At 43.2% G+C, this 19,416-nt stretch overlaps 2 protein-coding genes across 36 annotated transcripts in view; one reads left to right on the plus strand and one right to left on the minus strand.

Moving 5' to 3' along the window:
• MPHOSPH9 (M-phase phosphoprotein 9) overlaps window positions 1-6,905 on the minus strand; it is a 57,657-nt gene extending 50,752 nt beyond the window's left edge. For 7 of the 24 annotated variants that reach the window (XR_011420856.1, XR_011420855.1, XM_070220381.1 and 4 more), the window contains exons 1-3: window positions 6,719-6,837; window positions 4,237-4,499; window positions 1,668-1,777 (exon numbers count right to left, since the gene is read on the minus strand). Coding sequence is in view for 12 of the 24 variants with exons in the window: in XM_070220381.1 (XP_070076482.1) it covers window positions 1,668-1,724 (57 nt within the window). In the remaining 12 variants the exon portion in view is untranslated. Of the gene's footprint in view, window positions 1-1,667; window positions 1,822-4,236; window positions 4,500-6,718 lie in introns of all 24 variants that reach the window. The other 17 variants (XR_011420853.1, XM_014727561.3, XM_014727560.3 and 14 more) reach the window with 10 other exon arrangements.
• Window positions 6,906-7,020: 115 nt separating this feature from the next.
• MTRFR (mitochondrial translation release factor in rescue) lies at window positions 7,021-19,069 on the plus strand. Of its 12 annotated transcripts, XM_070220399.1 has the most exons (6): window positions 7,051-7,176; window positions 12,897-13,077; window positions 13,544-13,645; window positions 14,221-14,396; window positions 16,663-16,970; window positions 18,651-19,069. In XM_070220399.1, exons 3-6 carry the CDS (start codon window positions 13,563-13,565, stop codon window positions 18,867-18,869), a joined length of 786 nt encoding a protein of 261 aa, XP_070076500.1. In that variant the 5' UTR covers window positions 7,051-7,176; window positions 12,897-13,077; window positions 13,544-13,562; the 3' UTR covers window positions 18,870-19,069. The 12 variants fall into 12 exon arrangements, with proteins under 12 accessions (XP_001492966.3, XP_070076507.1, XP_070076499.1 ...); XM_070220406.1 differs by lacking the exons at window positions 12,897-13,077; window positions 13,544-13,645 and adding an exon at window positions 14,873-15,006 and having other exon boundaries at window positions 7,025-7,176; XM_070220401.1 differs by lacking the exons at window positions 12,897-13,077; window positions 13,544-13,645 and adding an exon at window positions 9,860-9,997.
• The last annotated feature ends 347 nt before the right edge of the window (window positions 19,070-19,416 follow it).

Raw genomic sequence — 19,416 nt, forward strand, 5'->3', positions numbered from 1 at the left:
ATCTTCCTCAAAAAAAATATTTTTTAATTAAAAAAAAAATACATCAGCTCCAGAGCTCTTCATGTTCAAATTGTGGAAGGTTTCATGTTTGGTTTAATAACATGAATTAGTCCCCTAAAGGGGCAGAAATCAGACAAATGTTAAAAACAAGGTGAAAACATGAAATTCAGGGAAAAAAGTCAGGAATAAGACTTGCACAATCCTTACCCCTCCCACTCTTTCTAAAGTGCTACACTAAAACATGAGAGGATTTCACTTTTTTAGCATACGAAATGCCGCAAAACACACTAAATATATTCAAGAAATTTTACTGAAATGGCCAGAGGGATATTTCATAGTCTGTCAAAGTAAGAAATATCTTAAGAAACTCTTCACCTAATAATCAATTATATGTCGACATTACAAAAATTAAGCAATTATTACTAAACATAATAAAAATAATTATCTGTTTTATCACAGGTGAAGAAGAAAGGGCAGAAAGAAAGAAATGGGTTCAAATGTGAAAAGGGGTGAGTAGCTGGTTGGTATTCTGGCTTACAAAAATCTGTATCTTAAATTCACAAATATATTCTGAGTCTGATTTAAGGTGCTGATTTCAAAGTATTATGAGTAACAATTTCTAGTCAGACATGAATTTGCCAAACTACAAGAGGCAATGCCTCATCTTTTAAAAACATGTTGTCAGGTATTATAAGCTAATGAGTAAGTACGTTAGCAGAAACATTTCATAAAACCTTCTATTTTTAATTGCTTCATTTTACAATGGCATTTTATAGGTCTTTCGTATTAGCACATACAGATGTTATATGGAAAAACATAAAAACTTAAAGCATAATGTTTTTAAGGTTTACAATAACACTCAGTTATTTTTATAACTTCAATGATTACAGATAAGGAATAATAAGTAATCACACTGAGGGGTGGCCGCTAGTAAATTCTTAAACAGGCACTGTCTCGTTCCATTTATTCTACATTCTGAAAAGTAACACAAATGATGGTTTTAAAAGTATGATTAACATTTAAAACAAAATCTACACTCTAAATAAAGAATTTAATAATAATAATAATGTTTTATACATTCCTATTAAGCATTACCAAATCTAGCCTTGGAAAAGTCTATCTTGGGCATTACTCTATGAAACAAAATTTATATATACCAGTATTCTTTGAACTGTTAAGTTTTTATATCACAATTTAACCTATGGACCAAAAAAAGGACTAGTGACCTGAAAAATCAACATAACTCAATGTATCACAGCTAAAAGTGATAAGGTACTAAATAGAACCCTTAACTGATAATTAGAACATTCAAATATTTCAAAGTGGATTTAGATTTTCTTGATGACAATTCCATATGAGTTACTTAAAACATTAGGATTAAAAACAATATTAATAATTTTGGAATTCTCATTTCTCCGGACAAAGACATTTTAGTTCACATTTTAAATATAAACAGTATGTCTAATCACTAATATATTGTTAAAACATACTTTTGATCATCTTTATCACATTCATTCAATATCGTTCCCCAATACTCGATCACCTTACTTTAGCAATAACTTTAAGTATCATGCTCTTCAGGATATAAATTTCTAATAATTTAGAGTTTAGCAGAGGCACGTTTTATAATTATTTTAAAATTCCAAAAATAAAACAAAACTAGATACCTCACAGTTTTTCCAAAGTTCCGAATCAGTCTTTCCACTGTTTTGGAGCTCTTGCATTAAAGAGGTTAGGACTTCCACTGTACCTTGAATTACAGACGGTCTGGTCTTCCCTGAGAAAGAGGATACCCCATTTGTACTAAGGTGGGGACTACTTCTGTTGAAACATAAATAATTCAAATGGTTTTCTTCATTCTACCAAAGTGTTGAATAATTCAGCAGTTCAAGATTTAGCAGAGCAGTACAAAACTACTGATATTTAATCCTTCCTAATGGCACCTCATTTGTTGAAAATCTGATCACAAGTTTGTCCACGAAAGGAAAATAGCAGTAAAAAGACAGACAGCATTTATCTTTTTAAAAACACAACAGAAAGACCTTCTTCAAAAGTGAGAACCAGCAGAATACAAAAGTTCCTGCTAAACGATAAGAAAAATTTCCAGCTTCTCCAATCTAAATTATTCCAGAGGATTATTTCACCCCACTTCAAGAACAGCCCTTTAGTGTCATGGAGATTCTTTCTCCACTGCCCAGAATTACAGTCAAGTCTTCTTAACTGCATCCCCCTAATTTGGTGTGATAAGCTGATGCTTATCTTTGCACTGTCTGAATAAAAGTTGGGCCCAGCAAATTAGCAGCAAATATTCAGGATTGACTCAGGCTATTCAGGGTGTAAAACAGCATTGATTCTTTCCAGAAGGACTGCTTTTCCAAACTCGAGACGAGTTTATTTCAGATTTGTTTTATAAAAACACAAAGTATAATTAAGGACATTAAAATGTATTTCAATTTCAATCACTGAAAGATGATTATCATTTATTTATTGATACTCCGCTTTGTTTCACAAAGACTTTGTAAAAAAGAGGGCACTAATGAAAATAACAGTAAAATAATAGAGTTAGGTTGGAGAAAATGTTAATAAAAATTCAAGGGAAAGAACATAGTATGCTGTCGTAAGGGGTTTATATAGTTGTGTAATAAGTTTAAATGTGGCCAATTTAACTGCCAGTCACAACGAAAAGGGAGACAAGTTCAGTTACATAATTTTCATTAGAAAGGCACATTTAGGTTCCTCCAAGCAAATCAAACCCTATGTTCTCAAAGAGATTTCTTCTAGAAGTGGGCTTCAAGGGGCCCCCAAATGATCCAAAAAGCATGACCAGTTGTATAGACTGCACGACAGACATCCCTTCTGGATCATTTCCCATGCTTTTTGTTTTCCCCCTTTCACCCTACTTTAATTTATGCTTTCTCCTTTTATTTTCTATATTTTATAAGTGGCCTTAAATTCCTCCTGAGGAGGGCAGAGAATGAACACATTTTTCAAGGAATTTATTTATAATAACACAATCTCTTACAGACCTACTGTGTTAAAGATATTTGCTTCTTTACCAGTAGCCCAGACTATTGTTTTTTGATTTTACTGGACCTGCTTTTTACAGCTGATCTCCTCTCTCGTGGTCCCTGCCTCTTTGCTGTTTTTAAGTTACCATAATTTAGAAACCCAAATAATCGAGCTTGTCAGACTATGTACAAAATGAGAGTAAACAGCCTCTGATTAAAAAGAAACCAAACATGGGATAGTTTAAAAAGAAAATGCGTTGTTTGATAGTATCTATTTCATCGACTCAAGAGTGTCTTTTTTCGCTTACTTCCTAGTATTCAACTTCAGTTGCTACTTTCCAGATTGGTGGGGTATTTCTGCAATATTAAACATTATATGTCCTATTAATTTAAAAACGTAGAAACGGGCTGGCCCAGTGGTGCAGCGGTTAAGTGCAAACATTCCACTTTGGCGGTCTGCGGTTCGCTGGTTCGGATCCCGGGTGTGGACATGGCACTGCTTGGCAAGCCATGCTGTGGTGGGCACCCCACATATAAAGTAGAGGAAGATGGGCACGGATGTTAGCTCAGGCCCAGTCTTCCTCAGCAAAAAGAGGAGGATTGGCAGCAGATGTTAGCTCAGGGCTAATCTTCCTCAAAAAATAAAATAAAGTAAAAAATAAAAATTTCTAAAAAAAAATGTAGAAACAATATTTAGGCAACTAAATTTTAAAGATATACTTGTAATTTACCAAAAACAAAAAAAGTGTAAAGAAAACCACAATTGGCACAACAAGCTCTCTTTCACAATGTTCCCCATGTAAAAGTACTCATCTCTGGGAGAAACAAAAATCATGGAAGAGGGGCTGGCCCCGTGGCCAAGTGGTTAAGTTCGCGTGCTCCACTGCAGGCAGCCCAGTATTTCATTGGTTCGAATCCTGGGCGTGGACATGGCACTGCTCATCAAACCACGCTGAGGCAGCGTCCCACATGCCACAACTAGAAGGACCCACAATGAAGAATATGCAACTATGTGCTGGGGGGCTTTGGGGAGAAAAAGGAAAAAATTAAATCTTAAAAAAAAAAAAATCATGGAAGAATAAAACTATTCTTAACAACTGTCCCTCAACAGTTCCTGATCAGAGTAACTATAACACTATGTGGATAAACTGGTAAATTATGCAAATAAAGTTACTTTGATTTGTTGTTACACTAAAAAAAAAAAAAAATCTGTCCAGCTCATTCTTACCTATTAGTATTTAAGTTCAGTCCAAGAGAATGGGGAGAATTTTTTATATCAGATTCTAGAGAAGATGAAGTTTTTTGTAAGGGTTTCACCAAGTCAAAATCTTCCATAATGTACAGAAACTGTTATACTCTCTTATTGGAAAATGTAGGTTTTTTCACTGTTTGAAGAAATTGAGTCCGAGTCATCTTCAGATGCTTCATCGTCTACAGGCATTTTCAGCTGCTAACATTCAGAACTGTGTAATATCCTAAGCTCCCAAGAGTCTGAAAACGAATGAGGAAAAGAATACTACTATAAAAAGCCTCTAAACCTAGCAACTGTCTTTTCATGACTTTGGAAATCTTAATCCACATAAAGGATAGCAACATTATTCATAAGAGCCAAAAAGCAGAAACAAATCAAATGTCCATCAACTGATGAACAAATGTGGTGTAGCCATATAATGGAATATTTTTCAGCCATGAAAAGGAATAAAATACTGATATACACTACAGTGCAGATGAACACCGAAAACATTATGCTAAGTAAGAGAAGCTCAGTAAAAGACCACGCATTGTACGACTGCATTTATTTGAAACATCTAGAATAGGCAAATCTAGATAGAAAGAAAGTAGATTAATGGTTGCCAGGAGCTGGGGGAAGGAGAGAATGGGAGTGACTGAAATGGGTATGGGGTGTCTTTTCAGGGTCATGAAAAGTTCTTGAATTAGATAGTGGTGTTGGTTGCACAACTCTGAATATACAAAAAAAACACTGAATTCTATATTTTAATAGAGTGAATTTTATGGTACATGAATTATATCTCAATAAAAAATCTACAATAAGGGTGACTTGCAGAAGTACTATCTCTTTTTCAGGTAATATTTCAGAATTTTATGTGTTTAATAATCAAGGTTCTAGACACAATTCTACTATGTAACAGTTGGAATACTTACATGTTTTATTCATCTGTTTAATAAATTCTACCAAGTACCCATGCTTGTTGATTTATACAGTGAAGAGATGAATGGCAACTGCTTAGGATTTAATTTGGTACTGAAAACAGCCAATTAAACTGTTAACAATGGTTGTTTTCCCACTGGCTGTAAGGTGAGGGGTGGCAGAAATGTCTTTTGCACTACACAGTCTTCTGGATTCTATGGACGTATTACTTCTCAAAAAATAAACTATTTGCCAGGTCAACTAAAATTTAACTGAAGCTAGGTGTACGGAGACAAACTGGCTATAACAAGTCAAACAATAGGATTCCGTCTTAGGGAATTCATGCATTTTTTAAAAAAAAGCAAGGGAGCAAGGGAAAAAGAAGAAAACCTATACTGCTTACAAAATGGCAAGTTTAGGTAGTGCAATAGAGGGAAACTATTATTCCCACTGCCTAGGGCCTGATTTACAAAGCACAACCTTAAAAACACCAGCTCATAAAGGAACCATTTCCTTCGGGGACAGGTGTGAAAGCCAAGGGTAACTGGACCTGACTAAATGGATTTCTCCCCAGTGGCTCAGCCCATCGCCAACGACAAATAGAGTATTGAAAGAGTCAGGGGCTGCACCTTCCAACTGGCAACAAAAATACCTGGATTCAAATCACCTTGCTCTTCTACCAGGAAAACACAAGCTCTCCAGGGACGGGGATCTGCAACCCCATCTATTATTTCCCCAGTGAGGTAATCCGGATGCAGGATATCCAGATGGAAAACCGCTTGAAACGCAGTGATGCTTTTCCAGCAGGCGGGGACGGGGCGGAGGGGATGGGGATGAAGGGGGGAAAAACCCCGCTATACAATGGAAAATTTTTTTAAAAAGACGGAGAATGGATATAAAAAGAGATATTTTTATATTTTCCAGCAACAAAATATGATACTTTGGAGCCCCCCAATCCCTAGCAAAAAAAGGGAGTTACGGAAAAAAGGAGCGACCGATCGGGGTCTACTGATGTATAAAAGTTAGCCAGGCGTTCTGCTTTGTTGGGAAGCTGACAGGAGAAAGAAGGAGTGACTTCAAAGGTTTTTGAGGCCAGATCCTGACATTCTCGCGCTCACAGCCAGACCTCAATTGCGGGTGGCGGCTCCCGGGTCAAAGGGGGAAGGCGAGGAAGAACCCACGCAGTCGCATAAATTGTACACAGCAGGAGGCTGGACAACAGCCACCGCTCCAACTACAATCGAGATCCCCAAAGTGAGAGGAGGAAGCTCGTCCAAAAAAAGAAAAGAAAAAATCCCACAAGCCCCCCGCCCCTCGGGAAGAGGCGCTCTGCGATTGGGCCGCGCCGGTGTCACTCAAGGGCACGTAGTCTAGAAAAGGCGCACGGCCGCCGGCAAGCCCCCACACACCCGCAGGTTGCGGCGGGGCCGCCTCGTCTGGTGGTTGTCTTCCCCCGCCCTAGCTCATCGGCACACTCGGGGCTCCTCTAAGACCGTGTCTTCTAAGTCTTGTCCCCCATCCCCCGCAACTGGGAGCTCCCCACAGACCGGCAGCCGCTTACCTGGCCGGCGCTCCCTCTGCCGATGTCAGGGTCAGTCGAGCGGCCTCTCGCGACCGTTAAACTCGGGGGAGCGTGCGCGCGCCCGGCGTCTTGCCTGCGATTGGCTGCTCAGAAGGGGGCGGAGACAGCCCAGGCGCGGCGCGCGCGTCGACTGCCCCCTCCCTTTTCCGCAGCTCGCGCCAAAGAGGGAGGTCCGAAGCTTGGGAAACGGGAGGGGGCGGGGCTGCTGTTAAATGCTCTCATCTGATTGGCTCTCTGGGAACCTACGGCTGCCACGCGGGAAAGGAGCCTCAGCTTCACGCATGCGCACTTGGTCAGAATGAGCCTCGGGCACGTGAGGGAAGCCGCGGCAGGAGTAGGGCGCGTGCGCAAACCCGGCAGCGCGATTGCGAACCCGCTGCTGCGGCGGTTCCGGTTTCCCCCGAACTTTGGGGACCGGAGGTCAGTCCCGAAACCAGGTAAGGGTCTACGGAGGAGCCAGGGACCCACACGGTTGCCCGCGACTGTCAAGGGCTCTGGAGAGAGGCCTGGTTCTCGGCTCGCGACCCTGAGTCGCGCAGCCAGTTGACCTGCGGCCCCGCTGGCGCTGCGGTGCAGCCGCCCAGGGACCTGAGCTAAGTCTTCCCTGCCCCTGGTTTACCTTCGGCTGCTGTGGGTCGGCCCTGGGGCTCGGCCCTGGGGCTCTTCAAGGACTGGCGGGGGGCCCGCCGCCCCGGAGATGACAGTTCCTCTGAGGCCCGCCGACGAGCCGGACGAGCCCCCTTTGCTGTCCGCAGAGCCCGTGGAGCTCTTAGCGCGTAGCAGGGCTGTTTTCGGCTGCACGTGGCAGGTGTCAGCATTGCTCTTGCCAGGCTTTCCGAGGGACCGCCGAGGACCCGCGTCCCTCCCTGGGGGCCCCCAGCCCAACTCAGACGCCCTGTTCAGTGCGCAGTCTTCAGACTAGCTAACCTTTAAGGGTCCTTCCAGCTCTTCGATTTCCCTCCGAGTGTCCTGAGCCCACAGTGTCACCGGCCCTGTTACTTAGATGTGCCTGAAGGAGCTGTATCTGCCCTTGGAATGACAAGCCTGCCAGGATGCATTCCGTCTCATCTGAACCTCCTAAGAATACTCAACAGTCATGTCGCAGCAGTGAAGAACCCATCTCTTTCCAAAACCCCATCCATGCATGGAAGATCTCAAGCTTAAATAGGTTGATCGCCCCCCACATTGTGTTAATCCATCCGTCAGTACTATGCTCATGGGATACCTAACCAAAATCAAATTATTTTTAATCACATGGCTCTGTTTTCAGTGACCATGTTTCAAGTCCACCAAAAAAATTTTTAAAAACGCACAATTTTATCACTAATTTCAGTTGGTCTCAAAATCCATTATTTGAGACACTGTAGAATCTTGCACTCACAGAAGAATTGAGGAGCAGGTATTCCTGAGACAGCTCCAGGCAAAGACAGGTGTGTTTCCTTACAAGAAAAATGTTAACCCCCAAATCAAGTACTAGAGATTAGTTCCTAACCATGCAAGAGGCAGGAGGTCATTGCTTTTTGGCTACAAAATCAGATGGACTATGTTCAGTTTGAGCGTGTTTGCTTCTGTTTTGGATTTTGTTTTTTTTTTGGTCATTGTGATTTTAAGTAATTTTTAAAAATCTATTAATATCTTAATAAGCTAACATTTCCAGGAGCTAGTATTCTGATTAACCAAGTTGTCTTGTTAACCAGCTGATGTGGTGAGATATCTTGGTGAGGTTGCTCACACCATATTTCTTACCTTAGGTTAAGCTCTTTGGTAGGGTCTTCATTTTAAAAAATCTACCAGCCCTGTGGTGAGATGGTGAAGTTCACACACTCCACTTCAACACCCTGGGGTTTGCAGGTTTGGCTCCCCAGGCGCCGACCTACACACGACTCATCAAGCCATGCTGTGGCAGCATCCCACATACAAAATAGAGGAAGACTGGCACAGATGTTAGCTCAGCAACAATCTTCCTCAGCAAAAAAAATTTCAGGGCCAGCCCAGTGGTACAGCAGTTAAGTTCGCACATTCTGCGGTGGCCCAGGGTTCATGGGTTCACATCCCGGGTTCGGACATGGCACTGCTTGGCAAGCCATACTGTGGTAGGCGTCCCACATATAAAGTAGAGGAAGATGGGCACGGATGTTAGCTCAGGGCCAGTCTTCCTCAGCAAGAAAAAAAAAAAAAGCATTGGCAGATGTTAGCTCACTGCTCATCTTCCTCAAAAAAAAATTTCAGAGTGTGGAAATTGTCTTTGCCTAATTGGACTACAGAGAAGCTTTATAAGTATGTATAAATATGTATTAAGTAACTGTTCATCTAATCTAAACCTCCCCTGCCCCATACTGGAGATTTTGCACTGCTTGTATGCAAGCCTACACCACTATTTCATGGCCTTGCAAGGATATGATTACAATATGATTTTACTATAACATCAAATTGCTCCAGTATTTCTCTTTTGCTTTGAAAGCTTCAAATTGACAGCTTTTGAGTGGAGATCTTTCACATTAATTGGGATAAGATCAGGCTATTCAGTAATAATGGCTGCTAATGGCGTGAAGCCTTTTGTGTCTATTAACCAGGGTGTTCCTTTGTGTCATTGATTTTTATATCCAAACAGTTTGTCATTTGGGGGGGCCAGTTCTCCACAGCAAAAAATGAAGAACTCTAAAACTTTAAATCTGTAGTTTAACCATTAAACGTGGAAGTGATTGAGTATACTCTTAAATATGAATTTTTTCATCTTTCTTGTCCTTCACGATTTTTCCTACTATATTAGATAATTTCTAAAGATCTCTATGTTTAAAGTAGAACTTGCTTCAATGAACGTGGTTTTATCTTTCAACTTGAACCTGCTGGGAAGTCAAGCTGTATTCTTGGCATCATGATTTTCTCCGTGGCACCCGATTTCAAAGACCACAATTATGACCTCACCAAACTGCATGTCTTTGATAATTTCATGGCTTCCAAGTACTTCTTAAATGGGACCATACCGAGTAAAGTAGTTTGCAGATCACTATGCTAGATACCTTTTCACTCGGAGCTCTAAAACAAAAAGTCCATGAAACGATCAGCTTGCAGACTGGGTTTATGGGGTAAGACCCCAACTGATGTGGTGAGTTTGTCCAGGTTTCTTCAGCTGTGTCATGGAAGGATCCGAAGTGCTCCTAAGTGATTTACATTTGTGGCGACATGTACGGTGTTCTTCTCACCCTCAGTGGTATTACCTCCATTTTACAGACGAGGAAGCGTGGCCAGAGTGGCACGGTGAGTAAATCACGGAGTCAAAACATTGACACAGGTCACGCTGACTACAAAGCAGTATGGCCTTTCAGGGAGAAAAAAATGAGAGGAAGCGTCCAGAAGAGAAAGTTGAGGAAAATGAGCTAACACTTTTTAAGGAGCTGGGGGAAGAACAGATCTGGAGATGTTACGAAAGGTAAAGCAACAAGCTGTAGAAAGATCAGTTTAGTTTAAAAAATGGAATTGCTAATGCTTTCCCAAGATAAGTCTTCCTGAAATAATCCACATAGTGGATCTCTTCCTTATTTGTATCAAATACGATAATATATTTGAAAGTGCTTTGAAAACATTTAAGTCCTGAACATGCAAAGCATCATGAACGGTAATAGAGGCTTTGAGACTTTTAGAAGAAAAGGTAGAGTGTTATTGCTGTTTTTTGTGTTTCTCTTGTTTTAATAGTGTGGTTGTTAAATTATAAAGTTCCTGTTAGATGCTGTAAATATAAGGAAATCACAGTGATGCACACAAATAGGACAGTTGTAATTCTCTGTGGATTCAAAGTTTTCTGTTTAAAACACCCTGAGCGGGATGTTGGTGTTGTATGACTTGAAAGCCTCTTTATCGGCTTCATTAGTCATCTCTTGAACTCTGCAGCATAAGCCTATTAAATGTTGAGCAGACCCAGAGTCATCTCCTTTCCTCTTGTCCCCCAAAATCAAGGATAACAGCTCTGCATTTCCTGCGTAATCGATTACGATGTTCTCATTTGAGGAGTAATTCTCTGAAAACACTTGCTGTGGGTGAAAGGTGCTTTATCTTCCCTGTAAAACCCCAAGCCGAGGGGAGAACAGGGTCTGTTTCAAGCCTGAGCCGCAGTTCCTAGGAGCTCCATTTGGGGAGGTGTTCCCGCTCTCATTGGGATTGCAGGCAACTACAGCAGGAGGGTGAGACACATATGAAAGGGAGAGAAAGGCTGCTTTATTTATTTACTTTTTTTAAAGATTTTATTTTTTCCTTTTTCTCCCCAAAGCCCCCCAGTACATAGTTGTATATTTTTAGTTGTGGGTCCTTCTAGTTGTGGCATGTGGGATGCCACCTCAGCATAGCTTGATGAGCGGTGCCGTGTCCTCGCCCAAGATTCGAATTGGCGAAACCCCAGGCCACTGAAGCACAGCGCACAGACTTAACCACTTGGCCACGGGGCCAGCCCTTATTTTATTTTTTTGCTGAGGATGATTCACCCTGAGCTAACATCCATTGCCAATCTTCTTCTTTTCACTTGAAGAAGATTTGCTCTGAGCTAACATCTGTGCCAGTCTTCCTCTATTTTGTATGTGGGTCACCACCGCAGCATGGTCACCGATGAGTAGTGGAGGTCCCCACCCAGGAAATGAACTTGAGCCACCAAAATGGAGCACACCAAACTCAACCACTAGGCCACAGAACCGGCCCTGTAGGCTGCTTTATTTTAATTCCCATTCTGCAGAGAGCACCAAAACACACTTTTGAAACATGAATTATTACTAAGCAGTTTCCAAAAAATCAGTCTCCTCTCTCTTTACTTCAGTGCCATCAGCTGGCCATTTTGTCTTTTTTTTTTCTTTGAGAAAGATTAGCCCTGAGCTAACATCTGCTGCCAATCCTCCTCTTTTTGCTGAGGAAGACTGGGCCTGAGCTAACATCCGTGCCCATCTTCCTCTACTTTATATGTGGGACGCCCGCCACAGCATGGTTTGCCAAGTGGTGCCACGTCCACACATGGGATCCCAACCAGCGAACCCCGGGCCACCACAGCAGAACATGTGCACTTAACCGCTGCACCACTGGGCCAGCCCCATGTTGTCTTTTTGAAGCTGCACCTCGCACGTCAGTCTGTTCAAGCTCACTGTTTGGTCCTTCACCATTAATTAGGTCATTGTTTTGTGACCTGTCATTTTCCCTCCTTATTGGGGAGGGGGGAAAAAAGACTGTGACTAAGGAGGTAATCAGCACTCCTGAATTCTCGTCTCAATCTTAAATATTAGAAACGTAAGAAACAACAACTTTTAAAAGTGTCTGTCCCAGCAGCCAGAGAACCTGCTAATGCCTGTGTTCTAGTACAGTGCTGCTCAAGCTTCGGGAACGTGCCTCTGAATCACCTAAAGATCTTAGTAAAAGGCGGGTTCTCGCTGGGGAGCTCTGGGCTAGGGCCCAAGATTCCTCATTCCTCACACGCTCCCAGCTGCTGCCTTTGCTGCTGCTCTGTGGACCACACTCTGAGTAGTCAAATTCTAGATCTTGTACGGTAGCCACTGGCATGTGTGGCTGGTGAGCACTTGGCTAGTCCAAACTGGTGTGCTGTAAGTGTGAATATACCCCCAATGTTGAGGACTACCTATGAAAAAAAACTCAGTAATTTTTTTATATTGATCACATGTTGAAATAATAATATTTCGGGGGCTGGCCCAGTGGCATAGTGGTTAAGTTTGTGTGCTCCGCTTCAGCGGTCTGGAGTTCACAGGTTTGGATCCTGGGCATGGACCAACTCACCGCTCATCAAGCCATGCTGTGGTGGCATCCCACATACAAAATAGAGGAAGACTGACACAGATGTTAGCTCAGGGCTGATCTCCCTTACTGAAAAAAAAAAAGAAATAATAACATTTGTGATATATTGGGTTAATTAAAATATATTAACCTTCATTTCATCAGTTTCTTTTTACTATTTTTAATGTCACTACTAGAAAATTTAGAATTTCACATGTGACTTGTATATATTTCTGTTGGCCAACAGTGTTCTAGAACATTAATGCTATAGAAGCAACATTTTTTGTTCTTTTTTCAGATGACCCAGTTTCTCAATCCCCTTGTAACCATTTCACCTTCTTGTTAACTCAAATCAATACTCATTTAATTCTTTCCTCTAAATGTTTTCCTTTCCCAGCCATTACTCTCCTTTACACCCTCTTCGTGTCCATCGTTGCCATCATGATCCTGGGGCTCGCATCCAGCAGTCGGACGATCCTCAGAGCCAGGATACAGGCAGCACCCTCGCTCAAAGCCCTTAGCCGTGACATTTAAAGTGTGGTCTCTGGACCAGCAGCAACAGCCTCACCTGGGAGCCAGTAAGACATGCAGAATCTTAGGCCCCACCCCAGACCTAATGAACCAGTATCCTATTTAATGAGATCCCCAGGGGAAAGTTTGAGTGGTGAAAGCTTTAACAAGTATCTTTCCTAAAGCACCCCATTTTGTTTAATCTCCACATCTGTTCCTTCAGTTAGTTAATGCCGTTTCTTCAAGGTTGATATACCATGAAAGGTGTGGCTAAGAGAAACTAGTGCTCTCTCTTTCTAAAAAAAAAAAAATACTTCAACAGTGAATTTTAGACAAATGGCATCCAGAAGGTGGGTCCAGAGATTGAAATGCTATGCTTTCCTGAAAACAGATTCAAATATCCTTTCTTCTTTGAGACACAAAGGAAAGGCGTTGCATCCTCTTTCCCACTCTCTAGAGCCCTGGAGCTGCTGGTGAGACAGCCTTACCTCGCTGCAGCTCGTTTGAATCCGGGATTGTTTGCTCCTGTCACAGGCCACGTTCCAGAGCTGACATGCCATCCCCACAGTGGGTGTCTGTCTTGGTCTGGGTTGATTATGGAAGCCTGAAGAGGGAATGCATGCCGGCTGGATCCAGGTCAGGAAGAGAGGCACCTAATAGAATGCGAGTTCCATATTCCAATAACATGCACTCCAGTGATTTGGGGGCGTAATAAAGTTTGAGGACCACTGCTCTATAGCATGTTGTCCTTCCCAGGCTGGCGTTATCAGATTTGTGGACGTCTTAATTTCTCTTTTATGCTACAGATTCCTTGGGCTCCATGAGGCCCATGCCTGGCACATAGTAGATGTTGAAAGTATTCATTGAACAAATTAACATTGTGTCTTATAAAGGCCCCAGATCTATTACTCCTAACTTGACCAAGTGGGAAGGGGAAGTCGGTGGAGAGCCAGCCGTGGATTGGCGCACACTCGCAGAGGGAATCAGGGCGAGCTGTCAGGACTGCTGGTTTGCCTTTACTAGCACTTCTTGTTACCCTTTTTCTTTTTCTCTTTTTTTAATGTCCCAACGAGCTCTAATCCGAGCTGCTTTTATTGTTCCTCAAAGACTTTGGGTTGCTTTGTGGGTATCACAAAAACTGAAATCCAATCCGTGTTCTTCTCTGGGCTTTGGGGAAGTGGAACCATGGGTGTGTTTGTCATTTTGAGCAGGCGCTGGAACAGAGCCAAAGCTCCAGGAGATACTACAAGTGTTGAGAATCATCCGATGGGCTGTTGGAATGAGCTGTTCAACAGAGCAGCAGTAACTGAGCACCGGGACCTTCGTGAACTCCAGTTGGGTGGGAGCCCTTCCAGTGTGTGTCCCCGCCCTGAACTAGGACAGAAAGGTAGAGATTTGAAACACAGAGGCTGGGGACAAAGCAGCTGGGGACAGCACTCTCTGCCCCGCCCTTTGTCTGGGAGTTTCGCCTTGTCTCAGACTTGCTTCCTTTCTTTGTCACTGCATTGTATCCCAGTGCAGGCCTGCCTGGTCAGATTTACTCACTAGCGGAAGAGAAACCCCAAGAGGGGCGCTGGGCTCCTGTGCTGTAATGAATCTGATCCAGGGACTAGATGCTATCTGGTACACACAGGAATTTCGTTCTGTGGGTTGAAAGCAGAGACAAGGGGAGGGGAATTTTGGACATCGACTTCGTCTCATTCACGTAATCATTTATAGGGAGTGGGTTCTTTGTTGTACAGATTTCCGAGAAAGTACCTGGGTTTATCATTTTTCTTTTCCTGGGGATCCTTCTGAAATATTTCACACAATAAACAAAGCTAGTTGTTAAAGCGCCGCTTTCACTGGCGCACTCTCTTTCAGAATGTATCCCTTCGCAGCCACGGAGCCCCTCACCAACACCCACCGGCACTGACAGATCATCCTGAACGTCAGACTTTCACAAAGACAGGAGTTCAGACCGTAATGTCAGTCACAGAATTGAAAGCTAGCATGGCGTAAGGCTTGAAAGTTATATTTCGTTATACTTATTTTCTGTAGCGATAGAAGTGAAGAAGACTGCATTATCACTCTAAAGATGACCAGTATCGTCTCGGTATCAGTTGCACTGATCACTAAGGTTGGACACTTGGATTTAAAATGCACGTATTTCCAAGGAAGCACGTGTCTGCACTAGGCTTCCTCAGTGCTGATCTAGGCTGTCAGTGTGGGCTCAGTAGATGTTAGCAGTCAGAAGACAGCGGGTGACAGGTAAATGAGCTGAGAGCAAACCTGGCCAAGTAATTTGGTGGATGATAAGTTACTTTTGGCTTAGGAAGTTGGCTTAGGTTTCGTCCAGTTCCTGCCTATGTTAGAGACCAGTTGCCATGAGCTAGAATTTTGAAGGTTTCAAATGGTAAAAGAAGCTATGTAGAGCCTCATGGGAAGCAGTTAAAAAGGGCAGCACATCTGTCTTTGGTACCTACATAATCCTCGATCAGGAAGCATGAAGCAAGTGGCACATTCTTAGTTCCCATAGTCCACCTGGGTGACAGGGATTTTGCTAAAAACCAGCCTCATGCCCTCAGAGGTATCAACAAAAGCCCTCTCGGGAATACTTTTTCTCTGATCTTTAAGCCTGTGTGGAATGGGCGGAGAACTGCTCATTCACCCGTTTTCCAGATGAGGAAACTGGCCCAGCTTGTGGCTTGCCCCGTTTGCGTGGGGAATATGCGGATCTTTGAAAAGAGCTAACACCTTTCAGGTCCTTCCGCCTTCCTCCCCTCGACAAAAGCAGAGGCCTGTGGGGTTCAGCATCTCCTTGTAGCTGTTACTCTCTGTACTATTCATTTGTCAACCAGGACGGGTCAGCCTTGTGCTACATCTTGAGCGGTTATTTAAATCTCATATCATTAAATGCTGCTTTCTTTTTGAATATCTTCTCTCTCTGACTGGACTGAACCTCATGAAGACAGAGTCTAGCGCTTTTCCACATCGTATCACTCACTATAGCACGCATGGTATTTTGAACCTAGCAGGCATCTTAATAAAAACGAGTTGATTTGGGAGTTCTAACGATGAGTACCAGTTGGATCACGTTACTGGCAGTGCATCTGAGGGAACAGGTGTTCCTATTCAAATCCATGAAACTGGAAACATTCAAAACAACAATCATGACATTGATTGATAGTGATATTTACTGTGTCAGACTGCTTAAGCTCAGCTGTAAAATAGACTATTGCATACTGTTGTCTTTACATTTTGATTCAAAGATTCTCAAATGTTTAAATAATGTCACTTGACTCAGACCCTAAATCTTGCTTGATGTACTATTAACATTTCTTTATCAAGTGGCAGTCCTGTTCCTTTGAATTTCACGCTCAAAACCTCTCCTTCCCAAGAAAACAGTACCTCTGGGTGCTCCGAAGATATTTTTGGTCAGTTATAAGAAAATGTTTCTCAGCTGGCAGGGGCACGTACCCCTGAGAACACGGTAGACCAGGTGAGGCTGGAGAGAGGTGTTGCTGCTGAATAATCTGCACCAGTTTCCTAAATACCCTCCGTAACAGATGGGTGGTCATCGTTTGAACCGCTTTACAAAAAATTAGAACCCGCAGGATAATCTTGAAAAGCAAATGCATCTTCCTGAAAGACTATCTTTTTGTCTAATTCAGGTCCTGAACAAGCAGAGCCCCTCTCTATGAGTACCTCGGGTTTATTTCGCTTTCCTGCACCACTGACCAGAATACGCACAGTGTCGTGGGGACTCCGGCTTTGGGAGAGGCCAACATTGTTATCCCCAGGAAGAGCAGTCACTCGGGTCCAGATGGCAGGCAAGAAGGACCGCCCTGCTCTGCCTTCCCTGGAGGAGAGTGAGCTTGAAGAGCAGTTTGTGAAAGGACATGGGCCGGGTGGCCAAGCGACAAACAAAACAAGCAACTGCGTGGTGCTGAAGCACATGCCCTCAGGCATCGTCGTCAAGGTAGAGCAAGAAAGACGGCTAGGGGAGAGGTCCTGAGCCCCGCTTTTAGATGGCTGGCTTGCACCGCCACAGTAGGTTTCTGCTGAGTGATAACGGGTGTCAGCTGAAGCCTATTTTCATTCTGGCCCCGGCAATAGAGGGCACTGCAGATCTCAACCCCTGCCCTGAGCCATTCCTCCCCAGGGCGGAACCTCCTGCACAGCCTCAGAAGCTGCCTTCCAGGACCTTGGGAGCCAGGCTATTGCTGCCATCCTTGAAGCTGGCAGGCAGCACGGGTCTTGTAAAGCTACTCGGCTGCAGGATGGCTGCAGAGAGCTCTGCAGCACCGCCGTGGGCTCCAAGTCCTGAGCGGCAGGCCGGCCTGGGTCGTCTGCTAGCCGTCTCAGCCCTTAGTGACCTGGCTCATTAGTCAGGATGGTCACATCCTCCGTGTCCCTCTGTCACCTCTTTGGTAAATGTCAATGACACCAACCTTCTGAGAGTGATGTTACAAACCATTTTCAGCCCTCAGAAGAAAAATGCTATGCATAGCTGCCTGTAGGAGTCTTCCTTCTTCATATGAAAACCAGTCTCTCATCAGAATCTCACCAGCTTTCAACACATTCTGAACCTCTAGGAAATGCTGAAGTGCTTTCTCCTGTTTCCTGGTTTGGTAGTGGCCCCACTGCCTCTCAAGGGAACTGCCAGTCCATTCTGTTTGGCCAGGGCCCTAAGGCACCACAAGCCTTTGAGGTACAGTAGAGAAGAGAGAGCAAAGGCAGGTTTTTCATATTCCACCAATACTAATAGCAAATATTTATATCTCATGTAACTATGTGGCTGGCACTGGTCTAAACCACTTTGCACGCATTAACTTTTAGTCCTCACAGGCCCACATTCATTATCTTCATCATGGTACAGACGTGGCATCACAGGGACAGAGGGTAAGTAACTTGCCCAAGGTCATACAGCTGCAGGGGTCAACCCAGACCAAACCCAAAGTCTGTGTTGCTAACAGCTTTTCTTCAAGGCCATGTTTTTGAGCCAAAAGCATATCAATTAAAACCTCAATCACTTATCTTTTCCTCCTTGAAAAAAATGTCATTCATGAGCAATAATTTTTAACCTGTTTTACATAACTTACTCCAAATTTGCTTTTAATACTGTTCTTTCACCCTAAATTCAAAGAATTTCTCTTTTAGCAAAGCTTTGCAAGGCACTCGCCTGTAATAACTAAGGTATTACATGATGAATGTTTTACATGATGAATGTTATGGTTGACAGTAATGAAGAGGCCCTTTTCCTCTTCCAAAAAGAATTTGATGTCTATATGTGGTGTGTACCAAGTGCTTGTTCCCTGGCCACAAGCTAGACATATGGGTTGATGTTTTCAAGATTATTTTGGGACTTTAAGTATTTGAAGGCTGTCCTTGCTTCTAAACAGAACAGCACGCCCAGTGATCAACAATCACTGTGAAAGCCACACAGTACGGCTGGGGTGTGGGACGGGGCCGAGGCTGGGCAGAGGCAGGAAAGGGTACGGCCTTCGTTCTGCCACTGGCTCGCCGGGATTCTTGACAAGTGGCTTTGCCTCTCTAGCCTGTCCCCATCTGTAAAGTGACTAGTTTGAATTTAATGACTTCTGAGGTCCTGTCCAGAACAAACTGTGGTTTTCACTTTATAAAATATGATCTCTTACAGTGCCATCAGACACGATCAGTTGATCAAAACAGAAAGCTAGCTCGGAAAATCCTACAAGAGAAAGTGGATGTTTTCTACAATGGGGAAAACAGTCTTGTATACAAGGAAAAACGAGAGTCAGAGAAGAAAAAGCAAGAAAGGAAAAAAAGAGCAAAGGAAACCCTAGAAAAAAAGAAACTCCTTAAAGAACTCTGGGAATCAAGTAAAAATGTCCACTGAGTAAAAATGTCCAGATTCTGACTAAAACACTGCCAGAAGCTTTCAAGGAATAATGGTGGTGAGTTCCATCACCAGCATTATTATGGAGCTTTGAAAGAAAGATCTTTGACAGACTTAAAAGACCTTAAAGTTTTTTAAATGGTGGTCTAAGTTGTAGTGAATGGAGATGCACAGTTCAAGAATAAAACTGTAAAGCAGCACGAGGAAGTCATCACTTAAAAGGCTAGCGGCGACTTTGGGAGGGGGAGGGCCGTCCATGGCATGCCGTACTGGGAGGGGCCTCCGGGGTCACCGACAGTTCTATTTCTTGACCTGGGCGGTAGGGAGAAGGATGTCGCCTTATTTTTTCAAGCTATACATTTGTGTGATTGTAGCTTGTTTTATTATCAAAGGTTAGAAATAAAAATATTTTTTTAAAGCATAGTCATACGCCCCTTAACAACAGGGGGATGTGTTCTGAGAAATGCGTCATTGTGCCATGTCATCATGCGAACATCATAGAGTGTACTTACCCACACCTAGATGGCACAGCCTACTGCACACCTGG

This window comes from Equus caballus, chromosome 8 (genome assembly GCF_041296265.1).
Source record: "Equus caballus isolate H_3958 breed thoroughbred chromosome 8, TB-T2T, whole genome shotgun sequence".
Lineage (NCBI taxonomy): Eukaryota > Metazoa > Chordata > Mammalia > Perissodactyla > Equidae > Equus > Equus caballus.

What these genes read in the sequence shown, in the direction of transcription:
- MTRFR (XM_070220399.1), top strand. Translation starts at nt 13,563, where the DNA reads ATGCCATCCCCACAGTGGGTGTCTGTCTTGGTCTGGGTTGATTATGGA. An exon ending in TGCATGCCGGCTGGATCCAG is followed by an intron (nt 13,646 to 14,220) that starts GTCAGGAAGAGA and finishes CATTTTGAGCAG; the next exon opens with GCGCTGGAACAGAGCCAAAG. An exon ending in CCCTGAACTAGGACAGAAAG is followed by an intron (nt 14,397 to 16,662) that starts GTAGAGATTTGA and finishes TGTCTAATTCAG; the next exon opens with GTCCTGAACAAGCAGAGCCC.